The sequence below is a fragment of the Fusarium solani genome, assembly GCF_023522795.1.
Source record: "Fusarium solani strain SB1 chromosome Unknown bctg00000014, whole genome shotgun sequence".
NCBI classification, from domain to species: domain Eukaryota; kingdom Fungi; phylum Ascomycota; class Sordariomycetes; order Hypocreales; family Nectriaceae; genus Fusarium; species Fusarium solani.
In genome coordinates, this window is record NW_027072141.1 from 1,072,239 (window position 1) to 1,084,075 (window position 11,837).

The 11,837-nt window shown below is 35.3% G+C and overlaps 4 protein-coding genes across 4 annotated transcripts; 1 reads left to right on the plus strand and 3 right to left on the minus strand.

Annotated features, from left to right (window-relative positions):
• Positions 1–6,944: 6,944 nt before the first annotated feature.
• Positions 6,945–7,850, minus strand: MRS44_017811 (uncharacterized protein; the record flags this gene model as incomplete). The annotated part of the gene is made up of 1 exon (XM_065615705.1): positions 6,945–7,850. One exon carries the CDS (start codon positions 7,848–7,850, stop codon positions 6,945–6,947), a length of 906 nt encoding a protein of 301 aa, XP_065471777.1.
• Positions 7,851–8,710: 860 nt separating this feature from the next.
• MRS44_017812 (uncharacterized protein) lies at positions 8,711–9,529 on the minus strand (the record flags this gene model as incomplete). The annotated part of the gene is made up of 1 exon (XM_065615706.1): positions 8,711–9,529. The coding sequence occupies one exon, from the start codon at positions 9,527–9,529 to the stop codon at positions 8,711–8,713; it is 819 nt and encodes a 272-aa protein (XP_065471778.1).
• A 906-nt stretch (positions 9,530–10,435) lies between these two features.
• Positions 10,436–10,792, minus strand: MRS44_017813 (uncharacterized protein; the record flags this gene model as incomplete). The annotated part of the gene is made up of 1 exon (XM_065615707.1): positions 10,436–10,792. The coding sequence occupies one exon, from the start codon at positions 10,790–10,792 to the stop codon at positions 10,436–10,438; it is 357 nt and encodes a 118-aa protein (XP_065471779.1).
• Positions 10,793–11,447: 655 nt separating this feature from the next.
• On the plus strand, positions 11,448–11,745 carry MRS44_017814 (uncharacterized protein; the record flags this gene model as incomplete). The annotated part of the gene is made up of 2 exons (XM_065615708.1): positions 11,448–11,567; positions 11,614–11,745. The coding sequence occupies 2 exons, from the start codon at positions 11,448–11,450 to the stop codon at positions 11,743–11,745; spliced, it is 252 nt and encodes an 83-aa protein (XP_065471780.1).
• Between the last annotated feature and the right edge of the window lie 92 nt (positions 11,746–11,837).

Below are 11,837 nucleotides of genomic sequence, written 5' to 3' on the forward strand. Positions count from 1 at the left end.
AGAATCTCTTAATTTATACTTTTTTTATTTAATTAATTAATTCTTAATTACTTAATATATTACAATTTAATAAAATAACTAGAATCCTTTCTACCTTTTTAGGCCCTTTAAAATAACCTAAAATTAAAGCTTTAACATAATATAAAGATTTACATAATTAAATTAATAATTTTTAATATTAATAGAAACGTATTTAATCTCAATATAATATTATCTAGAAATTATATAAGTTATATAAACTAAAGAAATAAATCTGTATTTATTTTATCCTCAACTTAGATTTATAAAGATTTTCCCCATATTTATATAATATTAAAGATATAGCTAATTAATTATTTATTAACTATAATATATTAATAATTTATATATATTAAGGCTTAAATTTTATTAAATAATATTTAAAATTTAAACTATATTTCTTTTATAGAAATATTTATTAGTGAGCTAAATATAAGAGCATAATTATTATCTATGATTAATTTAAGCATATAATAGATATAATTATAAAATATAATATTTAATTATGTAATATTTATAATGTTAATAAAATTAGCTTTTTTATGGGTCCCTTTTTAATAATATATGATTACTTATATCTTATCCTACGTTAGCTATAATTATGTATTATTTAATTAGATATATCTAATAATTTTTACTCCTTAATTAAATTATTTATATCTTTTTAAGAAAAAAGGCTTTAGGCTTATTAATATTCAAACTTATTATTTAATAAAGGCTATAATTACTTTAAAGTTCTTAGGGATAGGTTTTTAAGGGGGCTATTTAAGATCTAAGACTAATTTATTTTATTAAGAGTCATTAAAATAAAAGACTTATCTCTCTTTGTAATATTAATATTATTAGCTTACTTCTAGACCTAATTAGATCTAATAATAGCTAATTTCTTTATTTATTTTTTTATCCTTTGGCTTAAATTATTAATATTAAATGAAATACTTTCTTTTTCTTAATAATTAAATATATTATCCTTAATCTTTATTTTTTAATTAATATATTATTGAATTAACTATATAAGTAAATTAAGAAACAAAACCTTGGAGTTTAAGACTATAAATAGCCTTGGGCCCTAAGGAAGCTATCTTATATTACTTAGGTTAACCTAAAAAGCTAAGATTAAGGAATTAAAATCTTAATTCTTGATATTATTAATATCTCTTATATTTATTAATATATATGCTCCTTAATTAATATAAAATTAATACTCAAGTATTATAATAAAGGCTCTAAGTAAATTATAATTAATTAAATTTATATAAAGAGATTAACATTTTATAATATTTTTATTACCTAGGTTTTTATATTAAAAATAATTATTTTCAATTCTAAGCTTAATGATAATTATATTTTAATACGTACGTTAAATCCCTTCTAGATTATTAATATATATAACATCTCTAGGCTTTTCTCTCTTAATTTGTGAATTTAACAATTAATTATACATAAATAAATTAAATAATCCTAAGAGTATTTCTTAATTCTTATTAATATCTAAGGTTATGAAAAGGTAAATTATAATACGCGTATTAGCTACTACTCTTATTAGCTCTCTAAGGGTTTAAAAGAAATGAAATATATTAAGAAGGCTATATTTTTATTTTCTTTTTTATATCATTAAGCGCATAAAGCAAGAATTAAAGTAATAAAATTAATTAGCTAAAATAAGACATTCTAACTAAGTAAAAAATATACTCTTTACTTAAACCTTTTAATTATATAATAAGGTATTAAAATAATAAAGGTTACTTTTAGCCTTGTTTTATATAAAGATAATAAAGTATTTAGTATATATATATCTAAAAAAGCCTATAAAAAACCTTTTTTTATAAGAAGTCTTATATTATTTCTAAGCCCCTTTAAAGCCTATATTAAAAAAGGTTTAAATTCTCTTATGGTTATTAAAGAGAAAAGGTATAAGCTATTTTTAGCTAGAGTTATATTTTAATATTTTCCCTTAAATCTTAATCTTAAAGTAAGTAATTATAATAACCTTCTTAATGCTATTCCTAAGTATTTATGATATTAATAAAATTAAGTTATTAAAAAATATCTTTTTATTACTGTTTAAGTCTTTATATAACAGCTAAAAATATTATATACATTCCTCTTATATTATAGTATAAGCTATGTTATTAAAGTAATACTATACAAGCTTATTTTTTCTAAGTTTTTATTTAATTAATAAGTTATTATTTAAATAATTTAGGTATTCGAAAATACTTAAGGCTTAATAACTTTATTTATCTTATAATTAATAAAAAGGTAATTATTCTGAGTTATATAACCCTTTAATTATATCGAAGATAATTGTATTTTCCTTAAGGAAGCTTTTTATTGCCTTAAAATAATTAACTTAAGTAGCTAAGTAAGTTATTTTTTCTTATAAATTATATGTAATTAGTAAGGGTAAAAAAATAATTCATAAATAAAAATATTTTAAGAGAGTTAAAAAATACTTAGAGACATAAAGTTAGTATTATTAAAAGAATCTTTTAGTATTTTAATATCTATTATTATAATGTATCATTATAGCGCTATTATACTTTACTTAATTAAATAATAAGAAATTAATTACTTTTCATATTTATTAATTTAAAAAAAAATAATTTTAGACGTAATTATTAGTTTATATTAACTAAGATATTATTAGATAAAAATTTCTATTTTTCTTAAGAAAAGAGATATATATTTTATAAGTAAACAAAAAAAGACTTTATATTTTAAGTAAATAATTAATATAAGTAATTATAAAATAATATAAGTTTATGCCTTTATATTTTAAGAGAAGTAAATAAAAAGCTAAGTTATATATAAAATATAAAAAAAAGTAAATCTATTACTTCTCTCTTAAGAAGCTAATTAGCTTCTTTTAATATATATAAAGCATAATTATAAATTACAACCTCTCGCATAGAGGTTACTTAAATATATTGTTCTTCCTTTTTTATATATTCTTACTTTATACAGTTATATATATATATATACCTTCCATATACTCCTTATTTTTTTTATTTTTTTTCTTTAATTTTATTTCTCTTTTTTATACTTTTTTAATTAATTTATTTATTATATTTATATAAAGTCCTCTTAAGATTCTTATTAATAAGTATTAAAGTATCTTCCTTAATATCTAAAATATTAATCTTAGAATTGTTGTATTAATTTCTAAAAAAGTATTTCTTCTTAATAAAATAATTATACCAAGTTTAAGGTAATTCTTATAAATACCTAGGCTATTAACCTTCCTAAGGCGTATTCTTACATCCTTTTTACTCTTAAGATTCTCTCTAATTAAATAATTAAATAGGTTGATAAGCACCTTAAGGTCTAGATTTATTCTTATTTTACCTTTAATTAAATTCATTTCTCGCTATATATTAAGCTTATTTTTAATAATATTAATAAAAAAATTCTAAAAGTTATTATAAGATATTTCTTTAAGTATTATAATACTCTTAATATAATTATAAGAGAACTTAGTTTATTGATCTTAAATTATTCTCTTTAAATATTTATAGCTTTAGTAATTTTATGTCCTTTTATAAATAAATCTTTAAGTAATTAATTATTCATTTAAAATACTAAAAGCCCTTAAGATTATTTTTCTTAAGTTTTATAACCTTATGTTTTATTAATATGATTATTAATCTTGTTTAATTGAAATATATTTTTTATTTCCTTTTATTTTATATTTTAATTAAGGGCTTTATAAATAAGAAATATATTAATTATATTTAATATTAAAAGCCTTGTAAGCAAGAGCTTTTATTAAGGTATTAACTAAAATTTATTCATAAAAGTCCTTTAAATTAGCCTTCATAAGAGAAAAATGCTTTAAAAGACTTATTAAATAAAATTAACATTAATTAATTAAAATTAATTTTTTATTTTTATATATCTTATTTATATCTTTATGAAGATAATAATTAAAAGTTAGATTATTAACTTTTCTAAGAGATATATAAGCTAGCTCTTAAAGAGAAGGCTAATGTAAATAAGTTTTAAGAAGAAATAAAATTTAATTAAAAGCTTTTTTTTAGCCAAGTTATTAATAGATTTATATATAATAAGGTATTTTTATTTTTATTTAATTAATAATATAATCTAGCGTTATATTTATAATTACTTTCAATTAATTATTTAACTCTTATTTATTATTAATCTTCTTATTAGTATTATTATTTAGCTTTTATTATCTTATATAGGCTATATACTAAGTTTATTTTTTATAAAATAATAAATTTAAGTATTATATTTAAAAGAAAAAAATTTAAAATCTTATTAAAATTTATTTTTTAAAATAAATGTAATAAGAATAATAATAATTAAGTCTATTATATAGCCTATACCTTAATACATAAAGACTTTAATATCTTAAATAACTCTTAATATATTCATAGATATTATTTATTATATTTAATTAATAAAATTTTCTTTTTATTAAATCTAAGATCTTTTAAGCATTTACATATCTTATTTTTAGATTATTATAATATTAATAAAATATTTTAAAGCCTAAGGCTCTTTACTTTAAGATAATTAATTAATCTTTAAATTAGAATAATACAAGTTTATTAATAATATAGCTTATATATTTATTAATATATCATTAAAATTACTATTAAAATTATTAGTTTTTATATATTTATATAACCTATGATATATATATTATATATTTAATTAAATACGTTTGATTAATTAAACTTATAGATTTTTATCTACTACTAAGTCTAGTATTAAGCCCTAGCGCTAATACTTTTTAACTTTAATATTAAAACTCTAATACTAACTCTAAGACTTAATCCCTTTGAAACTTATAATACTAATAACCTCTATTTCTTAATATAATTATATTTATAGCTATATAGTTAGCTCTTAGCTAGTTATAATATAACTTTTTAAATTCTTTTATTTAGGGCTATAAAAGTCTTAATATAAGGTATAAGTATTATAACTTATACCTTATATTAATTATTATTTTATAAATCCTTAAGGAACTTAATATTTCTATCAATAAGATTATTCTTTTTCTTTAGTTTTTTCTTTTACAAGCCTTGAATAAAAAAGCTTTTTTTTAATACAATTAAACCTTTTATTAATATTATAACTAACTAAAAAGAGGTTATGTAGAAAAACAATGTTATAATCAAAGATTATAAGTTTAATTAATATTAAATTGCTATATAATATATTTATTTTAATACTCTAAAGGTTTTTATTTAATATTACTACTTATAGCTTATTGTAAGTATTTTTTATGCCCTTATAAAGCTTACAGACCTCCTCGGTAAAGTCATCTTAATTATCCTGTTACCCGTCAGCGGGTGGACTAGGCGGGGGGTCATCAACCCTTGGTTCTCAACCAGTCAGAATTCTCTCACGTCCTTTGCCAAAGCTGCTGATGCAGCCTATCCCTCAGTAGCCAGGCGATAGCGATGGCTAAGGCGTGGCAGCAGGGGAAAAACCCTCGAAGGAATCAAAGGCTGGCACGCAGCTTGCCTTCAGGGAGAAAACCCTCTGCGACTAGCCATCGTTGTTTAGAGGGCCTTGCAGGCTCTCCGATATGCCCTGACTCTCGAGGCAGTCGCGAGGTCCGACTGAATGTCAGGACCAGCTTTGCAGAGAAGATGAGCTCTCCTCAGGTCGTTCTCTGTGCCTATTAAGGCCCCGATGGGGCGTCAAGGGCAAAAGCGTGGTTGGATAGCCTGAAAGATGGCCTTCCACTAGCAGGCTGCTAATAGCCGCCAGGAAGAAAAAATTTTCAACAGGGGAGAGTTCCTGACTACTTGGTGGGGGCTAAAAATCGCCCATCCCCGACAGTCGGAACCCCCCACCAAGTATTGCTTTCACCCTCGCCAGTAGTGAGCTTAGGGTAAGCCAACAGAAAACACGTAGGTCCGCAATAACAAGGCAGGAATTATACATCAAGGGGCTGGGCGCGTGATGCATTTTTGAAGCGCCCTTGGTGGGTAGTTCTAGAAATATTGGGCCTTATTTGTTACAATATCAAATCATCATGCCTGACCTGCAATACTCGGGGTGATGTCGTGCACTAAATTACATGTTACATCTATCGATGAAAGCATCTGCTGAGTCACGTTAGTAACTCGTGTCGGCACCTGACATGTCACGCGACCTGGCCACATGGGGCGGAGAAAGTTTGTCGGACCTTCCTCCACGTCACGAACACCCTCATGGGCTGACTCTTTTCGTCGGGCAGCAACGAAATCGACTATGAATCACATCCACACAACCCGAATATCGCCTACTCGCATGCTACACAATCAAGTACAAGTTTGACGCCGAACTTGATACATCAGCGTTTATCGATCGTTGCGCGCGAGGCAGGTTTTCTGAGCGACTTAATCGCTGCTTCGCTTTTCCGCCACTCCCCATCGGGCGACCAAAGCATCCGGTTCATCGAACCAACTCTCCCGAGTCGTGGTCATAGCTGTGAGTATGGATACCGACAGACTCTGACTACAGATGCTGATAGCCAATTCTAGCAGCTTTCCTTATCCGACCGTCATAGTCAACACCGAAGTTTGGGACCGTTCAGGCGACGTGCACGAGCGTACAAAAGGAAATGCCTAAGAGAGACAGGAGTGGGAAAGATAACAATGAAGATGAACCTGTTGGTGGATGCCTCTTTCGCTCTTGGTACCCGCCCATCCATGCTAATCGTGGAGATCTCCAGGTCGGAGCTAAAGCGTTGCGAGGAGAGGAAGAATTTATACACGGGAAGGTATTTGATGCGGTCGATACGGATAGGACCATTCGATGCAAAGGCAAGCTGATACAGGTCTACGATCCGACTCAAGATTCCAGTTGTCCGCCATACTGGGAATACGAAGACGAAAAACGCCGCGAAACCGGATTTGTTCCCAAATACCATGAGGTTCGAGTGGTAAAGGCACATGTGGCATTCATATGGCTTGCATCCGAAGTCGCTCCATGATTTCTGTTCCCTCCCTGAAACCGAGCAACAACTGAAGAGTTATATCGCCCCGGTTTCTGGGAGAGAGGCCACTGATGCAGTCTGTCATCAATCCCCCAGTTTGTCGCTCCCACATCCACTGCTTGCTTGCTTGGAGAGCAGAGGCGAGATCGGGACCTAACAAGGCAATCGCATCAACGTCTGCTTCGGAGTACTTGTATTCAATTTCTGCGTTGGGAGTCAGCCAAGCTGCTACCTCGCAAAGGGTCGGTCGCTCACGTCTCTCGATAGACACAGGTTGGGCAGTCGATCGAGTAGTGTCCAATTCGTGTTCAGGTTCATGCGGCTCGCTCATGCTTCTGTGCATTGGGTATGTGATGCCGAGTGTCACCGCTAGGTCATCTAGAATGGTGTCTTCAAAGGTATTGCGGTTGCTTTTGAGATATCCCAGCAATGAGATCCGTTCCATATTCTTCAATTCGACGATTCTTCTTTTCCCGAGACTTGATGAGCAGAGTACCACCATTCCACCGCCACACTGTTCTCGGAGATCTTGGAGAAATTTCTTGTAAACTCTCTCTCTGCGATCTGCCCTTTCACTTTTCAAAGTGTCGGCCGCGGACGAGGCGAGGTTTGCCGGATCATCCAAGCGCTGTAAAATCTTGAGCGTGGTCATACTGGCTTGGAGTTTCTCGACACATGTTTTCACGGCCGTGGGTAACGTCTCGAGGGCCGAGATTTTGCGTCTTGTGAGCTCTGCCTTAATAGAAACAAGCATTTCTTGGCCGAGTCGCAAAAGCTCTTGGAGTTCTCGCGTGGCAACACCATCATACCCATCTTGGTAGGTGAAGCACGTTTTGTCTTCGGTGCTCAAAGTAATGCTGGGCACGTCCATGGCAAATCGTAGAATGACCGGGAACGAAGGTGAGTTTAGAGAAGGGAAATGCTGGGAGAATGCGCGGGAAGGTCAAGGTTTTACCCTGCAATTGTGCGGGGGAAGCCTGGAAATTACCTGGGAAAACATGGGTAAAGCCAGGGTAAGCTCAATTGTGGGTCTTTGGCCTGATGGCCCTCCCGGGTATCACAAACAGGCAGCAACATGGAGAAGAAACTTGGATCTGCACTTTACCGTGTTCTCCCTGCACATAAAAATGTGTGTGTAGGACCATCTTGAGCAACTTCTCATTTCTTCGTCTGCCACCCAAGAGAGGTCTGCTCTACTATTTATCCCAACTGTTGCCGACTCCTTTTTTACGATGTGCAAGTTTGTACCTGTTATGTATGTCCACAGGGCCTGTAGAATGACCCCGAGACATACCCACACGGAGCGGCAAATCACCGAGTTTTGCGATGACGGGAAAGGATTGCTTTGCCCCAACTTGGTCCAGGATGCATCGACCACCTTTGGGTCGGTTAGCAAACCTGGATCCTGCCCACTCTGCCGGCAGTAATGTAAGCCTTTCCTTTCTCTTTTTTCTTCTTTTTCTTCCTAGCCGATAACATTTCTAAAAACACTGCTAGGAATCGACTCAGCAGCTTGGAATTGGCTATCTAATTTGAGTCTGCTTTCAAACAGTCTGCTGGCAATTCATGGGCTATCTATAACAAGCGACATGCAAGCCATCTTGCACCGTAACTTGGGGTGGGTAGTGTTGGATTTCTTTTTCGCGCACCTCCGACGTTGGCAAGATTGACCAATACTGAAAGGGCAATTCGCGAACAACTTCCTAGTTTTAGAAGAAACCAGTGTATCAATCACATCAACGCCACCCGTTTCCCATCATGTCGCTCGAAAGCACGTTGTGATGAGACCAAGACCTGCAGTGCTTCTACCACCTCATCAACACTTCCATACTTCTCGTCCCAACACTTCTGAATCACGTCATGGGCTGGAATACCTTGTAGGGCAGGGAATTTCTCCGCTGCATACATTTGTTCGATCTCATCATCTCTCAAGTCCACGTATGGTGGTGCCCATGCCATTATCTCGTAGATAGCAGATCCCAACGCGAACAAATCTCTTTTCTGAGTAGGTCGACCCCAAAACTCTCTCCCTCGAAGCGGCAGTTCATAGGCAGCCTCCTCGCAAACACTGGATCGGAGCTCGTCAGAACCTTCGATCAAGGAGCCGCCGAAGTCGCCAACCTTCACACGATAGTCATGGAAGAGGAAGAGGTTGCGGCAACTCAGATCGCAATGTCGCACTCTTCTTGAATGAACATGTTTTAGGCCGAGAGCGGTATCCAGAGCCATTCGCATTCGGATCGTCATTGAGAGAGGGGCTTCTTTATGTTGTTGGATGAACTCGCGCACATCCCCAAAAGGCGCATATTCAAGACGAAGGGAATGGACACCCTGGTGTACCTCCTCTAGACCGTAGCAATAGAGGACGTGAGGGTTTTCGCCGAGATGTTTGTATACAAAGGCCTCTCTGGCCAATTCGTCCTCGCTGACGTGTTGGCACATGGCGCGACACTTGCCATCTTCCCACACCTGGTAGCCTTTAAGGACGGTCTTCTTGTCAATGGAAGATATGAAAGAGCTACCGCCTAGCCCGATGATCGACCACCACATACCCGAAGGCTTGCCGTTGTCGCTTGTTCTCGCTGAGTAAAATCGACGTTCGACGCAACGTAGGACTTGTTCGATTGCCGCTAAAAAATAGCGTTCAATATGGCAGTGACGTGAGAATGAACGACATGAACCTGCTTGAAGCAACGTATTAGCATCGGTTTAATATATTGGTCTGCGCCAAGTGATTGAATCTGACCTTGGGGGCATTCGAGGGATCAATCTGGGCGAGATGAAAACACATGAAGGCTTGCGGTGGGTGGAGTCAAGTGGAACCAGGTTTTCGGACTAACGAAGATCCAGAACTAAAGTCGCAGGCTGGGGCACTGCTGGGTAAATGCTGGGTAAAGACCAGGTAATTACCAGGCCAACACCCGGTTGTGACCGGGACCGATCTTGGCATCTCGAGTTCTCGGAGCTTGTTTCTCCGGGGCTCCGCATTCACGCTCGCGCCCATTGCAAGTGCTTGGTAGATATTTGTCAGATACCGGGTCAGCCCTGGGTCAGCCCTGGGTCAATCCTGGGTCGCCTCCGGTAAAGTACTTGATGCACTATGAATGAAGTTTCGCCCTCGGCTGGACTAAGCCAGACGCACCTTGGTGAAGCATCGGTCGCTACCGCTCACCACTGTCACCAGCTGACGTAATTACTTTTCCACGATTGGAGAAGCTTGAACTCCAAGCTGCGCAGATTTGGCCAAATTAACCTGACAGCCCTGTCCTGAGAAGCCATTTCAGGCCTTCAAGGGATGACTGTTAATTTTTCCGCCGCAACTTAATAAACATACGTGAAATGGTTATATTTCCCCTAGAATCTTTGTTTAGATTTTGCAAAAGACGCGTAAATTTTTCTCTTGAGGACAAGTCGTTACAAAAGCTCCATGACAGACGATGGAAGCACCTTCATAATTCAAGCGTCGTTCTTATCTGCTGAGTCGTGCTTGCTCCAGCCATCTTTGCGCGAGCAATTGCCCTCTTCTTCCCCTCCTTCTTTATGTACCGTAGGTTTCATGATCGCCATCATATCATGACTGGTAGATGGTCCATTGACTTCCTCTTTGTTCATTGAAGGCTCGCTGCGCGGAGTTGAGCGCTGTCCTCCGTCATCTTCTTTGTCCTTCTTCGATGGCGTCACGGGTTCCGTGATATCACCACTGGCCCTATGAGCCTGTCCTGTATTGGTAGACGAGTCACTGACTTGTGCCTTGTTGTGCGAAGACTCATCGCGCGAAGTCGGGCTCTTCGTATGCTCTGTGTTTGGTTCCATGGTTGTCCTGTTCAAGTTAGCATAAGAGCAATTTGACCAACGGTACCACTGACGTTGTTGCTACTCTGAAAGCGATTCTGGAAGGCTGGGTGGCAGGATGCTAGTATGGCAAACTTACGAGATAGCATTTGGTCCAATTTATACTTGAGGAAGATGGAACAGTGAAGTCTAGGAGACGACGGCAACCAACGCTTGCATCCGTAGACACGTATTCTTGCAGGGCTGAAAATTGCAATGCTGTGAACGAGTACGTTGACCGCAAGACCATCCTGCACGTTAGTCCTGGATTTGCCAAGCTGAACTGTGCTTACATGGCGGTGCCGAGTTCACTGATCGTCACTTCGTTCATGGGCCGCAGAGAGAAGACCTGCATACCACCAGGTCACCACCGGGTCAACACCATGGCGGCGCACTTCAATACCTGGAGCCCGAGGCCCTGGTTAGTGCCAAAACTTCTGGCATGGAACCAACTGAGCAGACGTGAATCACCGGCGCGGGTAACACGTTGGCGCATCAGCCTAAGCCACAATCGCACAGGACAAGATATATAGCCCCTCTACCATTGCGTTGAGTAGGACAACACGGCAACCCCAGTTCTCTTTGCATTTTTTCCACTCACAAGGCCATTGTCACCTCACAGGTCCTTCGTAACAGCATGGATCCCATTCAGATCAAAAATGGAGCACACTACAACTTCACGCTGAAGCTGGAGGGAAGAGTAACGGTCGAGTTCAAAGCTCTTAACGGTGGAACCCTCACACTACCAGATTGGATGGTAAGATAGTAAGAACTCCAACAGTATTTTTACTGACTTCTTTCAGGTTCTTGATAATGGTATTTGGCTGCTCGCAGGGGAGATTCAAGTAGAGCAAGTAGGAGACAAGCTCATACTACAGGAAGTTGTGAAAGTTGTGGGCTGTTCTCCTGCTATGGGGGAGGATTTGAATCGTTGAGGACCGCAGAGCGACTGAAACTAAAGAAGCATTGAGGCAACATTGCCGAAGATGGTGTCGATGAGCACCTGCAGGCCTGGAGGCGCACTACT